The 15,869-nt window shown below is 39.3% G+C and overlaps 1 protein-coding gene across 2 annotated transcripts in view; it reads right to left on the bottom strand.

Moving 5' to 3' along the window:
* The window catches only part of plxna4 (plexin A4), a 223,119-nt gene that overhangs the window by 37,676 nt on the left and 169,574 nt on the right, over positions 1 to 15,869 (bottom strand). For both annotated transcript variants that reach the window (XM_056455758.1, XM_056455759.1), the window contains exons 7-12: positions 10,988 to 11,141; positions 8,675 to 8,774; positions 8,470 to 8,584; positions 3,267 to 3,467; positions 2,788 to 2,884; positions 1,418 to 1,608 (exon numbers count right to left, since the gene is read on the bottom strand). In XM_056455758.1, coding sequence (XP_056311733.1) covers positions 1,418 to 1,608; positions 2,788 to 2,884; positions 3,267 to 3,467; positions 8,470 to 8,584; positions 8,675 to 8,774; positions 10,988 to 11,141 — 858 coding nt within the window. The remainder of the gene's footprint in view (positions 1 to 1,417; positions 1,609 to 2,787; positions 2,885 to 3,266; positions 3,468 to 8,469; positions 8,585 to 8,674; positions 8,775 to 10,987; positions 11,142 to 15,869) is intronic.

The following is a 15,869-nucleotide window of genomic DNA, read 5'->3' as shown; positions in this document are numbered from 1 at the left end:
GAGAGTGATAATCAGAGAGAATGAGAGTATTTATGAGGCATGAGAAGAGCTCAGATCTGGAGATGGAATAAAAAAAATAAAAGAGCACGGTCCAGGACGTTTCATCACAATACCCACAGCTCTGCTTGGCTTACTTCCAGTCTTCAGTCTTTCAATGTGTTAATTGGCTTTTAAGAACCTCAGCTATGATCAAACAAACAACTAGAGATGTTTGAAGTGACAATAGTGACCAACAGGTAATATATTTGTAAACATCTTATTAAACCTGCTTTTACTTTTCTAAGAGATTAAATCATTTTCACCCAATAAATAACACAGTTACTGAAAATACTTGATAGACAAGTGCAGAAATCAAATTATCACATCATTTGTTACCTAGGCATGTAAACAACAGTCACAAACAACCACCCATAGAACGCTAGCAACACCTTAGCAACTACCAACACCACATTAGTATCATGTCGGCAAGTATCACATAAATAAGCACCAAAAACATAGTCAAATATGCTTAGTTGCAAAATATGTATAGATTATGGCAAGTGAACTCATTGATTTAGCCTTGGTAATATATATTTTAAAAAGTATCAGAGTGTGGGAAAACATATGCCACAATTTCTTGAATCTTCCACTTCATTCCATATTTGTATTTTAATGTGAATAAGCAGTTTCTTGTGCCAACAGGTTTGATAAATAATCTTCAGACACATCTGTTGTCCGTTATTCAGAGCCTGTGGCAATCAAACAGGTAGCGCTCCCTTTCCACTATGTTCATCAATCATTTTGATGGGGCCCTACAGATGGGGTTGGTAGTGCAGAGGCTTCTATGTTCTCCATCCATCCACTCTTCCTCAGCATTTTTTCTCCCTCACTATTCTGTGCCCACGGTCACACTTTCATCATATCTCTTTCAGCAGTACAACCATTTGGTACTCAATCACCTTAATTTTTCTGAACATGCTGTTCACCTCAAAAATGTTGCTTAACCATAACCATCCATGCATATGACAATGACTGAATGATGAAGTTGAGCGTGTCTGTAAATTCAGTTTATACTACAAGGCTTTTATTGTACCTGTGGGACATAATACTGCACTAAGAACAAACCAGACAACTAACTATAAACTTATGCTAAGTATGATGAACTTATGAACTTAAACTATATCTTATGCTAAGCTTTAAGTAAAACGTCTTCAGCATTTTTCATTGCGAATTTTTTCATCCTGAACCAGTCATAGAATACAGGCTCATTTCTAGAAGAGATACCCTATGCCATGGGATTTGTGACCTATATATTCTGTACACTGTATTCAGTGGGGTCCAAAAGTCTGTGACCACATTGAAAATCTTTCATGCTAAATTTAATGTAAACCAGGAAATGAAAATGTTTTCATGGTGTACTAGTGCACAGTAGTTTTACCTTTGTGATTCTGGGGTGCGTGCACTTGCTATTGATGCCATTGTGCTCGAGCCACATGCTCTGCGGGTAAGAACAGTGTTGTTTCAGAGAGCAACGGTTTTCTCCCTTACACCACACACAGCCGAAGAGGGGGTCAGCCTTCAGACACAGTCCACAGCTTTCTCTCCGCGCATCACATTTGTAAAGGTGGACTGGGGATACAGGGAGGGCAAAGGTCACATCAGTTTTGGAAACCCGCGGGACATCTATCAAAACAAGTTAGTCTAAAATACTTCTAAAACAATGAAAAATACAGAACAGAAAGTATATATAGTTTCCAATTTGCTCGCTTCCTCAGAACTCAGAAGATAACTGGTCCTCTCCTACACTCCCCTCTCTGGTACAACAATGTTATGTTTCATCTCCATGGTAACCAGAGAGGCATTTTTAATTGCTATTAGATGCTTGTATGAACCGTCCATCAATTGCTGCCCCCTTAGCGGTTTCCCCTCAGCGGGAAGTGAGGGAAGATTCTCACATACTTTATTTCGCCTCTTAAATTAGCCTAACCTTCACACAGACACACGCATCTCTTTAATAACACACTCACATGCATTTGTGCTACATTCATTGATTTGACTTAAAGCAGGAGCATGTTTAAAATTAATCCAAATCCAATTTCATATCAAAGAAAATGTATTTCGAACTTTTCCTCTAGACATTGAGCATAACTGTTTAAAAATCTCCAAAGGCTCAAACTGCTTCTACTATCATTCAGAATATCCCTCTACTGGCCAGTGTCTTTTTAAATGCAGAAACTTTGGTCTTATTCATATCCACTTCATGAAAATATTTTGATAATTAAACTTGTATACCATATTAAGATGATTTTTCTTACACCATTGCTAAACAGTTTTCTTGAAGCAAAAAAAAATTGAACAAAATATAAAATACCCGAAAACATCAGAATAAAGATATGTATCAAATTATGACAAAAGTACTTAATTTGATTCAAATGATTTTTTACATAACTTGCAATATGTTACCCATGTTCTATTACAGTATGTAATATGTTTTATTGGCCATTCTGTATTTGGCTTTTCCTCTCTGTACAAGATGTTTGTTGCCCAAAGAATGGCTGCCTCGGACCACACATATCTAACTGGCTGTACACACAGGTTAACCTAAACACCTAAAGAATATGGTCTTTATATACTAAGTTAAGAATAAGATCAAAAAAGTGAAATCAAGAGAAGAGGAAGTAGTTGAGTAGAAACAGAGACTATCTGCATTCAACTCCAGCAGGGTATCAGGTGATGGATGCTGCAAGTCTGTTGCCATGGAGACTGATTCCAGGGGTACTAGCAGGACTGCTGGATCAGAGGCCTCACCTTTGTTTTGGGCTGGGTTGTCAATGCTGAAGTCTCCATTCCAGATGACCGTCAGATCCACAGGGAGGCTACTCATCTCCATCCCATCATACAAGTACTGTAGCCATGGGAACAGAGTCAGAGAGAGAGAGACACATATTTACTAGTTGTGTTATGCCAGTAGAACTCTTTTATCATTCCTGGCAGGTTCATCCTCGGGTAAGTCATCACAGCACTGTGGAGAGTCCTCCAAAATCCCTACACTGCTGATGCTGGGACAACAAGCAGACATGCACTAAATATTCAGGACACAACGCACTTGCGACTAAAATAAGCTGCTCTAACAAAATCTGCAAACAGCCGTTCGCTTTTATCATGTCTACTACTTGTTGTGTTGCTTAAAATTCTGTGCTTTGCTTCTGGAAGGACCCTTGTGTCGACAGACAAATTGACTGAAACGTTTACTGAACCCTTTTTTACCCCTACAAGCACAGTCTTACCGATGTGTTCTGGCACTGTACACTGGAGCTGTTGAAGCGGAGGGCAGGAACTCTCTGCTCTACACCCTGTATAGTGAGCACACACTCGTACCCACGCTGACCCGACTGTGGCTGGGGAAGGTTCTTGGCCCGAAGGGTGATGGGTTTTACCACATTCACTGGAACCAGGATGCGATCTGCTGGAAGCAGCTGAGGACATTCCTGAAAAAGAAGAACAAACTGCAATGTTGAAAAAAAAAATCTAAATTGGTAAGTATCCATAAACAAAACAAAGACAAATTAATCTTGTCAAAAAAAAATCCCTGATATGTTTCCGTCAGAATGGGTGTGGGCCTGTTCTTAGCATCAGACTCCCTTACTGTCTAATTCTTGGGCTGAAAGGACGGGCCAATAACTATGGTCTGAATCTCATTAGCATGGCTGAATTGCTCTGGGGCACAGTTTAAAAAAGCCATTATAGATAATTTGAGAGGCTATCTACAAAAAGAAATAAAAGTGAGTGCTGTTAATTCAACCAGACAAAAAGATGTAATTTTAAAGAAAAAGGATAAAGAACTCTTTAGTGTTTTTTCCCTTCTATGTCCCAGAGTTCACTCGTATAAGTCTGATGTAGTGCTGTCTTTCGGATTCTATGCAAAAAAAATCAACGAGGAAGCACAGAGTGGTATTTATGCAGTGCAGGCCATTCAAAGTGCCCAGGCGGCTTTTATAAGATGGATACAAACTGAGGTGCTATCTGGACCAAAGCGGCTATAGAATGCTGAATGAATACTGAGTGTGAATTTAAAGATGGGCTGCAGTCTTGACTGCAGCAAGGTAATATTTTGAATGGGGATGAGGTTAGGCATAAGCTCCCATTCATTTTTACTTTCATACAGGATATTTACAGTACAAGAGACACTCAGTGTTTCAATTTACTAGACATGAATGTGCACCCTGTAAGCATAAACATTTATCTCCATAGGCCAAAAAAACAAAACAAATACACCACCAACATGCATAATAGCAGTCTTAAATAAAACAGGATAGACACCACAACACACACCCCATTACCCGACCCTTATATCTCCACCAACACAGATTCCAGATATTAAAGTCATTAGTAAAAAGCTGGGTGCAAACCACAGATCCATTCTAGCAATGACAGCCCTTCACCGACCTGGCTTTCAGTCAATGTTCAGGTCTCTAAATCCCCATTCAGAGCCACTGCAATTTCATAATAGCTACCAAACCCCATGGTCTACAAGGGCCCTTCTAAGTCTTCACCAGACCACCCTCCAAGGATTTATCTCCACATTACCCTGATATAATGTGAACATGTTTATTGGCAGTGGTCTTAGTCATAAATAAAACAAGACAAGGGAAAACTGCCCACTAAAACATCAATATCTCAAGCCCATCCACGCCCAAGTCTCTCTGGTCAGTGCTTTCTTCTTTGGGGAAGGTGTCTAGCTGGCCTCTTACTCTCCACGCCTCTTATTGATGGATGAGCAGGGCTTCACTGGCAGTTTTATGTGGAAGGAGATTGACTCCAAGCATAACAACAGTATAATTGAAGCCTGGGAGGCTTTAATACAGAGTCTTATGAGACACTGAAGACTAGGGCCAGGTTATTAAGTCTGTACAAGGAGGCTGAGAAGAAAGAACAGTGACAGACACAATGAGAGAGAAAGCAGGACGGGGAACAAATTAAATGCATTTCCTATTGTTGTTCTCAAAAAGGTCCTTTCAAACTCACAATTTCACCAAAGAATACCACCAAAAATGATCAAGAAACAGTGGTAAAGGTCATCGAAAGCTACACTTTGGACATTGAACCAGCAACCTTTAGATCTCTTACCCTGACCATCAACATCCACTAGATCTCACTGCTTTGAACTAAACTAATGCAGATCAAAAAAGTGGCCACATTTCCTGTCTTAGAAAAAGAGGCAGTGTCCATTGAGTCCAGGAAGAGAATGATTCCTGTAGCCTCGAGCTAGATACAGCTGAGGAGTCTCACTGTAAGAGACATTAATGAAAATGCAGAGACAGTAATGTAACATGCATTCATGACAAATCACTCGAGACTGTGTCAAATCTGACAAGTCCTGCCCAAGGCCTATTTGAGGCAGGAAAACAAAGCAGGGTTTGATTAAAAAAAAGAAAATTATTATTAAAAATAGACATTTTACAGTTAAAAGAGAATCTTGAAAGTGTGTTTACAGTCTTGGTCTGAGCAAGAGAAGCCCGAGGGTGAGCTGAAGCATAATGATGTGTTTGTCAAAGGGATGTGGAGTAAGAAAGACAGCTATTGGGCTCGTGATTGTTTACTACTTGGCGAGGAGATCCAGTCAACTGCAACAAACCAGGACTGATATAATTAGAAACTGAAGAAAGAGATACTGTAGGTGGGGGGAAAAGATTGAAGTTCAGTGCATGAGCTTCTGTTAGAGATGCACAGAGACAAAGATAGTCATTGAGCGCAAGCGGGGAAGAAATGCCCTGGCACAGAGAACAGAGGGTAGCGAGCTGGCACGGAGTGATAGATCCATAATTAGAGCTGTCTGAGTATGTATGCATAATGGCAGCGTTCAGTTGTGTAGAAGATGAAACACCTAATTCTCTCTACAGCTCTCGTGGTGTTAGCTGGATTATTACCTAGGCTTCCCTGCACTCCTTATGCTTTAGTGTGCCTCCCTACTGCCAGAGGCGAAAACCCTCCCCGCCCATTGCATGCCACATTTTACTTCCTGTGGTATCACACATCCTTTTCCACCTCACACTTTCCTCCTTTTCATCTGTTTGTTTTCATTCTTGCTTCCCTCCCATCTTGGCCTTTTCTCCATCTCGATTTAAATGATTTTTACCTCAAATTTCCTCCTTGAGGGCTGCAGGCACACCAGAGGCCATCTCATGGTTCTGAACTCAGACCCAAATCCTCATACTTACAATCTGCAGCTCAACTGCACAAAGATGCCAATTGTGCCTCTCAATTAACATCTTAAAAAGATGTTACAGAGTTTACTGGATTGATCAGTTTCTGTTTCCCTCTCTTCTCTCCTTTACTTTTCTGTGTCACTCGTCCCTTTCCATTATGGTCCACAATTGAGTCAGCTGATATATTTTTGTCAAATTACAATTTTACTTTATATTCAAATGTATGTTTGTCTGATTCATATTTAAGCATACGCCTTCAAAATAAAAGGTTCATGTGAATTTGTCTAGTGTGAAAAAATTGACTAAGTGCATCTATTATTCAAAATTACACCACAATTTCACATTACCCATCAGTAAGGCATACTATGAACTGGCACTTTGCACTTCCTAAATGGATGTACAAAGCCAAGTCATAACAGAAGTTGTCTGCTAAAGTGCAGTGGACATCTGGGTCAGAAAGGCATGCATTTAGTCATGCAGCATTGCGCCTGTGGCCAAGAGTGAAACATAGTAGACCGAGACAGTCAGCGACTGACAGGATTCAGCACTTCCCAAGTACACATTCAAGACAGAGGGGAAATCAAGACTTTTAGAGAGTACATCGGTTAGGTTAGCTGTGCTATGATGAAATAACAGTCTTTACCAATAAATAAAAGCAAAGCACTAGGCTGAGGAAACAAAATTCAATATTCCCTAATTCCATATTACTTCTATAATACCGCAAAAAGATGATAATAACAAGAAAAGATAATATGACAAGATGTACTAGTCTTAAATGAATCTACTCACGGCTTACATCAAACCATCTGATACACATGACAAAACTTAATTACATAATCCATATTAAAGACATCATGCAAAAATCTAAATATTATGTACAATTGGGAATTCATATTACAATTTAATTAACTGAGAAGTGAAGTATCTTTTGCTGTTGTTGTTTAACAAAAAAAGTGTCACATAAATTGAAAGCAGAGAGCTGAAGAAGACCCATCAGATGTTTAAAAGTGAGAGACTGTGAATGGCAAACTGTTGTTAAATCCTTCCGGAGATGATTTTCTGATGCAACGGCACGTTTTGTTTGTGAATGTGGACTATTCTCCAGATCTCAGGAGTGCATAACTAAACAAGCTGCAACTACAGGGGGCTTCTCACTTCCAATATCCATTGAAAGAGAAGCCTGGATTATTCAGATCACTCTCAGCAATCCCTTAATTGGTATAAAACACAGAAATTCATCTGTGGAAGGTCAACACAAAAGGTCATCTCATTTCTCCATGCAAAGTTGAGTCGTCAGTGTCTGCTCTGAGGATTTGCACAGTAAACATCTCTGGTCATTAATTCTAAGCCACCCAGAATTTGGAAGCAGATCTGAGACCTCCAGCATAAGGGGTTAATGAAATCCAAATTAAACTCATTAACCAGACAAAACATCAGCCTTAAAACAAAATCAAACAAAAACATCCAGTGGAAATGTCATTAGCATGTGCTAATATTCAGTCCCTGCTTTGTGTGCAAGTCGCTTGACACACAATAGGGAATCCTAATATTAAGCTGGTCAATATTGACAGTGCGCATCCATTTGATAATTACAATGCCAAATACTGGCAGGCTGAGAAACACACTGTTAAGTGATGTTAATGAATGCTAAATGATGAGGCTACGCATTTGTGTGGCTAAAACACATAGCCCTGGGAGGCAGGTGTCCTCATAATTCATTACGCATTTCAAAGCTAAGCAGATGAGCATGATGTACATAATCGTATCTTCATGCTAGCTGTGTTTTTCTGTTCAGTTTTATGATGAAAATCAAATAAACACATTGTGATTCATGCTGTGTAGACCCTTGGGGAAGAATTAAAGGGCACTTCAATGATAAAAAAGCCTTCAGTTCAACCCTTCTTGGCATCCATCACAGAGTGAGCTAAGAAAGAGTTTGGCTTCAGCAAAAAGCGCTGAGCCATAACAGCAGCTTTTAATTTATCTGACAGGCCTGCAGTGGCCTTGAGGCATGAGATTGGTGCCAATATTATTGATAATTTACACGGAATAAGATATTGGTGGGAATCCAGAAATGTTAGGGATTTACTGAGAATTAAGTCAAATTCAAATCCATTAGATGCATGTGAAGTGGTTCAATTTGACAAGGTGATGCTGGGTAACTTCTCACAATCAGGATGTGACCTGAACTGCACCTCAGCACCAATCAACTCAATTACGTCCAATTGAGAATGATGAGGGCCAATTACAAAACCCGATGTGTGACCAATCGCAAATAACTCACCTCTGGCTGTTTGACACGGCCCTCCTGGAAAGAGCAGCTGCTTGGGTCGTGAGTGCATGTGTGACGGTATTTGCACCAGTGGCATTGGTATGGGCTTCCAACACAGGACAGACATCTGGGACAAAAAAGATTACCACGATTTGAGTTTTCCTGAAAACAGAGATTACATTGCTGCATGTGTCAGTGTCAATACAAAGATACTCACGACTTGTGAACGCTGCAGTTGTAGAAGACAAAGCTAGTGTTGGCAAAAGCCAATCCTGTCTCCTTTGACTTGAGGTAGAGCTGGACAATCTGATGGTCACCTAAGAGGTGATGGGAAAACACTGTTTAGAATCTGTTGCTATTGTGCTGCCCAGACAGGCATTTGATTAAAGCCCAGTGAAACTGATTTACTTCAAACTAAAACAAGTAGTACCATTTTATAGAGTTTGAGCTACATGAAAGCACTTTTATGTAACATTTGCAATTTGAAATACTTGAATTGGAGTTTAGCATATTTTGGGGATTTAAGTATTTTCCCTGATGAAGTAGGTAGAAGTTGGTCTTACATGCCTAGAATACCATACCATATATAAAAATGACCAGTAATATCTTTCATACACTAATGAAACTAAATGAAGATTCCATACCAAGTACATTTTATAGTTTGTGGGTTATGGAGCAGCTTTGTGAAGCAAAGAATAAGCAGTCTATGCCAAAAAAGAGCCAAGACCCTTCTGATGAAAACATCCTTGAAGAGGGAGAGAGACAGGGAGCAAGAGAAAGAAACCTGCACGAGTTAATGGAAATGTGGCACAAAAGTGCCCATCTTCAGAGTGTTTTTGTCTGAGCTAATGAAGAAGCTCATGTTTAATTCAACATGCCGGACACGACATCTCCCTTCTCAAAGGAAGATCATACTTTTTTCCCCACTTTCTATCTATTCCTGTCTCGCCTTTTCAAATACTTCTCTTCAACTTCTTGTTCTTCTAACACACTGTGCTTCCCTGTCGTGTGGTGTTTTTTAACAAAGAGCGAATCATTCATCAATCACTGTAAAGTGTGCCTGACAATGAATCTGTCCTAATTAGCTCACTTAAATGTTACCTTGATGGCTGGCATCTCCGGAGTGTGTGTGTGTGTGTGTGAGGGTGTGCATGTGCAGATCCCCTGCCACCCGCTGCAGTGTGTCTGACTTTAATGAGTCACTCAGGACACACTTGGTTACCATGACACTAAGAAACTGAAGGGCGAACAAATGACCTGTAACTGCGAGGGCATGTGTAAGTGTGATCCACAACATTACTGTTTTTTATGATATATCCCACTATTAGGGGGAAAATGTACAAGTTGCAGTGATGGTGATGCATCCAGTAATGTGTGTATAGTGTGCACCCTCAGGTGTGTAATAGTATACTTATCCAGTGGCGTGAGAGTGTGTTTGCACTGCGGTATTTTTGAGCTCCAGGCCCTTGCAGATTGGGCCGACCTGTAATTTCATGGTGGTCTGACTAGCCTCACATCCCCAATGAGACTTGCATGCATCATTATTCACAGACCTCACACCCCTGTGCACGTCTCTTTCTACCTCACATCCAGGCTGCTGTGCCACTTACTAAGATCATTTGCAGGCGTTTCTATGTAGGCACGCTGAATGAACATTGTTGCTTCTGTTTCACCTTGTACCTTATTGTGTTTAACATAGTTGTTTCCCCTTTTCTAGCTGTTTTCACACTGGAAACACATTTGGAAGAGTATTCCCCTGTTTCTGCAGAAGCACGCATCTTCATTATTCTACTGTTGAGACGTTTTCGTATTATGAAAAATTACCAGCCTCTAGACAGCTGCCCAGATGTGCGCTCATTTCAATTACTTTGGGGTAACCAAGCATGTCGAGAGAAAACAGAGGCGAAAGAACGCCATTGACAAGAGTGTGAAAGAGGACGACAAAATGTTCTCTTGAAAAATCTTTTCCATCTCTTATCTGCTGGAGTGAATGCTGTCAAAACCATTTTCAGCCGAGCAGATGGAGTGAAGAGTGTCATCAGTTCAGGAGATCCAATCCAATCACTTTACTTGAAAAATATCTCAAACCTCAGTGCCAATGGAGCCTCAGAATGAAAGACTGAAATAGAGAGAGACAGGCAAGAGAGCAGGAGACAGAATGCCAAAACTGCCTCCCTCTTGACGACCTTTATTCACTCAATTACAAAACACGTCCTGCGGCAAAAGTCAACAGCTGCAGGCGAGATAATGAGCACGTAAACTTCCAACTCTGCTCAGGTTTATGCCTATCACTCTCTCTCTCTCTCTCTCACACACACACACACACACTGCCTTCGTTTTCTCTGATATAAATCTAGCTTTTCTAGAGTCTGGAGAAGATCTCTCGATCCAGTGCTTCCAATTATAAAGCTGTCATAGTCTGACTTTTTGTCTCAGTCTGGTTCACACTGCCACAACAAAAGCCAACATCCAGGCCTTTAGCCCAATTTCCCAATGTATTTGATTGGTAGGTGACAGCACATCTTCCCACCTTGGTCTACTATGATGCGTGGGACTTCCTTCTCTGCAGGAGAACTGCAGGTGATGCGATTCCCCTCCACTAGTCCGTCCATCTCTGCTAGGTCCTCAAAGGTGCAGTTGACCCCTGCTGAAAGTTCTGGCACATTATGAGCCTCGAGCACAAGCTGTCAAGGAAAGAAGAAAAGGCAAACTGAAGTTAGACAGGGGAGAAAATAAAAGTTAGTAATGGACAGGACAAACTTTGGTGTGTTTTGCAAACGGAAACACCATCCACAGAATGAACAGCTCCTAAAACTGCTGTAACACAGATATTTACTCATGTTCATGATTTGAAATGCTTAGTTCTTCTGCAGATGGGAAATCTCAATCCAGCTACAGACATCAAGACTTCCCAGAAAACACACGCTGCCATTCCCTAAATAATCCCAGCTGACACATGGCCAACCGCACATTCACCAAACCAGCGGCCACAAATCTCCTAGACTTCTAGGAGGAAAATGTCCAGAGACATCAAGAGACTTCAGTCAGCCATCAGTCAGCCTGTACTGACTCTAATGTGTTTCGCTGAACACGAGTAGATGGGAAATTGAGAGAGAGAAGGAGAGAATGAGAAAGAGAGAGGGTTACGGCGTGAGAGTTTTTATTCTCTTTTTTTTCTATATATGACTCTCATCTGGAGAGCTACTGCTCTCTCTTTTTTTGTCTTTCTGTCCTTGTCATCTCTGTTACCCACAATGCCCTCTAGCTTCTAGCCCTCAAATGAATTTCAAGCCTTGCTCAGAAGCACATGTGTTGCTTTACACCAGAATTAAATGAAGTGAGGAACAGAGAAGGGGACGATGGCAAAGAGAAGTGTGAGAATGAGCAACTGTCGTAAAACAAATGCCCTTTTTGCAACTTTTGTCTTTTACTTTGCTTTCATAATAAGACAATAGACATTGCAATTCTTTTATATCATCTCGTAAGATAATGAGCTGGCATCCTATTCCACAACACCACATCTGTAATCTTGTATATCATTCCAAAATATACACTTCTGTCTCCCACCAGGTTTAGATTTATCTACCCTTGCTGTAGCAAGGCTAGGGGCTTGAGTGTTAACGTCAATTGTCTCAAGTCTTACAGAAGAGTTCTGGATCTTAGAAAGAGGAGAGACATCAGTGGTGGACGAGAGAGAACTATGCCTGAACACTTGTTGTTTTGCTTTCAGTTTGGCTGTAGTCACCGTGAAGAGCTGCCGCCTATTTGTTTATGTTTATTTAATAAAATAATTTAAAATAATTTAAAAATCAAACCTTATTACAATTACCTTTAAAACATCTTTTAAATTGTAACATTATTAGCATTTTTACCTTGTCCTTTATGTTTTTAAATAGGAAAAAAACAATCTTCATACTTTTTTCATAAATAATTCAGAATTAATAATAAAATCTACACTTTAGAGAATTTCATAAATCTGAAAGGTGTGAATTAATATGTGGAAATGGATATAAAAAGATAGATGTAAGAGAATAATTAAGTTATGTAGTAATAAAGATCTGCCCAGTAAAAAAGAAAATAAAAAACCTCTCACAGTTTGACTCTGTTTGTTCTTTTGCAGGGAGGAAGTGTGCAGTAACGCTCTGTGAGGGCATCATGGGAGGTGAAGTGGATGAAATCGGAATATCCACACTAATAGGAAGCCGCAGCCTTGCATAGAGTGGCCCTGCACTCAGCATTACATTGGTGATACGGCCTGAAACACCCTTTACTCAACAGAACGGCTGACCGGGGCTGTTTTTAGATTGCTGTTTAATGAAAAGGCAGGGACATGTTGCAGACACTCTTTTCCCATCTCACCCCCTCTTTCGCTGTTTTCCGCTTTCCCATTAAAGTTCAGGATGCACCAGTGGATGGCGGCGCCACTCTGGGATTTAATTTATTTTTCCTTTTAGAGCGGGATGCAGAGAGAATTTCTTCAATTACATTTCAAGCAGCGGCGAACAAACCCTTGCTGGCCACGATAAATATGAAAATCATCCCGCTCTGAGAGGAACCCTACAAACAAACAAAAAAAGGCCCCTCACAGCAGAGGGTACGACACGAGGAATATGGTGTCTTTGATTACCTCCTGCCTCAACAGAAGAATGCATCCAGACAGCAGACTCTCGTGGACTTCAGATGCTGATACAGGTTTCTAATTATGCTTCAGGATTTGCGAGTGGAAGGAAACAGAGCTGTCGACTGACCCGAGAGCTATGAGACTCTACCTATTGTACCTCTTGTTGTACCTTAAAATTGTATGGATAAAATCAATCTACATTTAAATGAATTCTGAACGGGCATCTATAGTCATTAACTATAGTCAGGTTTTCCGGAAACAACTAGTGTAATCCTCCTTCAAGATAATGCTAAACCAGTGCTATACTCTTCTTATCAGAGCTTCAGTGTTATCTAAAAGAATCTTCTTTGGTTAATGCACTTGCTTGGCTTTACTGTGGTTTACAGCACACCTTGGATGAGAAGAGGCCTAAGAAAAGCTACTGGATCAAATGTAAAATAACCCCCCACCAAAAAAATGAAAGTCAAAATAAATGTTTTCTTTTGATGAGAAATTGACTTCAATCTCCAAATTTTCACTGCAGACTCAAAAAAGAGCTTTGTGTTGATCTCCTCAAACAAATATCTAATATCATAAAAGGTCAAGTAACAGTTTGAAGCACTGTAGTGTATTTCTGTGTATAGTTTAAAATTTATTGCACTGCAAAGAATATCAGTTTGAAAGAAAAGGTTAATTATTCTCTATATTTGCAAATTGTACAAACATAAATATTAAACACACACAAGCAATTAAACAATAAACACATGAAACATTTTATTTGATTATTAATGTATGTATAGTTAAAATCTGAAATATTAGCCCCCCTGTGAATTTCTTTTTATTTTTTCAATATTTCCCAAATTATGTTTAACAGAGCAAGGACATTTTCACAGTATGTCTGATAATATTTTTTCTTCTGGAGAAGGTCTTATTTGTTTTAATTTGCCTAGAATAAAAGCAGTTTTTAATAATAATAAAAAAAAAAAACATTTTAAGGTCAAAATTATTAGCCCCTTTAAGCAATTTATTTTCAATAGTGTACAGAACAAACCATCATTATACAATAACTTACCTAATTACCCTAACCTGTCTAGTTAACCTAATTAACCTAGTTAAGCCTTTAAATGTCACTTTAAGCTGTATAGAAGTGTCTTGAAAAATATCTAGTAAAATATTATTTACTGTCATCATGGCAAAGATAAAAGAAATCAGTTATTAGAAATGAGTTATTAAAACTATTATGTTTAGAAATGTGTAGAAAAAAAATCTCTCCGTTAAACAGAAATTGGGGAATAAAATAAGCAGGGGCAAATAATTCAGGGGGGTTAATAATTCTGCTGTATACATGCAGTGTATTTACATGTTATATGGAAATAACTATATGTTAAATAGAAATATTTAATCTGTATGATGCATCTTTGTATACCAGCTTGGTCTAAATTAGTCTCAGTTATCAGGGGCATACTCAAGACTAAGATTGTGAAAATTTAGAGGATCGGGCTCATTATCTGAAGCTTAAGGCTTAAGGCTTTAGCACTCTTCGAACACACCTGAGGAGTTTAAATAAGGACATCATGATATGAGCAATATGATAACATCAGTTCTTCAATGGCTGTGAACAGCTACTACAGAATCTCCTGACAGCTGCTTTGACTGGTTGCCGAGATACAGTTGACATAAATGCTTACATATGGTGAAACACTGCTTTGTTAATGGTTTAGGGTATCTAAACATATCCAGGTCCTGATTAAGCATCAGAGCTTGCTTTACATGCTGACATTAGGACGTTTATTAGCTCTGATACAGCCTAGTAGCCGGGTTTTTGATTTTGGGCCCAGAATACAGATCCTGAATCAGCTGAAAGGCCAGCTTCTCTAGTGGAGACGCTAATCTGATATAAAGGCTCAGAGGAGGTGCTGGATTACATGAGGATAAGGTCTGAAACCATGGCCTGCTTTGATGGATTTTACACACACGCACACACACACGCACACACACACACACACACACACACACACACACACAATGAGTGAGTGGTAGAGTCTGCACTTAGCTGAGATCAGCCAACGAAAAACACCAAGAGAAAGTAACTACCCTGACTAGGGATTTGGACATGTGGACACCATAACTTTTTACATACATAAATCATTTCATATTAATTAGAATGTTGTTATAAAACAATCATGCAGACACAACAACCAATCACAGTAACAAATCAAGCCACTATACTGGTTTCTAGATGTATTTGAATGATACAATTTGCTTTATGCAACTATGTTATTTGCCCAATCATTCGTTCAGATGTATGTGTGATGAAACAGGTCATTTTAGATGATAATTGGTATAGATAGTTGAAAAAGCAATGCTTCAAAGAACAATTGATGGAGCCAGGAGGAAACTCAGATATTAAAAGAAACATCATGGCCTACATTTGTAGGAGTCCCATGTCCTACATTCTGCACTTAGTCAAGCTCTTTTGTCGAATTGTTAGGGACACGAGCAAAAATTAAATCAATTTATTTAATTACAGTCTGAAATGTTGGAAAATGAAGCATAATAACCATCTTATCATTATTGCATACGTACTTTATGTCAGTCTGTCCTATCTTTGCTAGTCAGCTAATTAGCTTACTTAGTTGGCTAGTTAGTTTTTGCTAATTTATGTTGTTAAATTTGTATTGTATGTATCACATTGGTCCTGGAGGAACCAAGCTTGTGTACTAACTGTATATAGTTAAAATGAAAATAAAAGGCTACTTGACTTGATCGCCAATGTTTCCTTAAGAGACTAGGAATACTTAAGGATTACTTT

This window comes from Danio aesculapii, chromosome 4 (genome assembly GCF_903798145.1).
Source record: "Danio aesculapii chromosome 4, fDanAes4.1, whole genome shotgun sequence".
In the NCBI taxonomy this organism is placed as follows: Eukaryota; Metazoa; Chordata; class Actinopteri; order Cypriniformes; family Danionidae; genus Danio; species Danio aesculapii.
The sequence above is the reverse complement of the archived record's forward strand: the minus strand, read 5'-3'. Positions and strand labels throughout refer to the sequence as shown.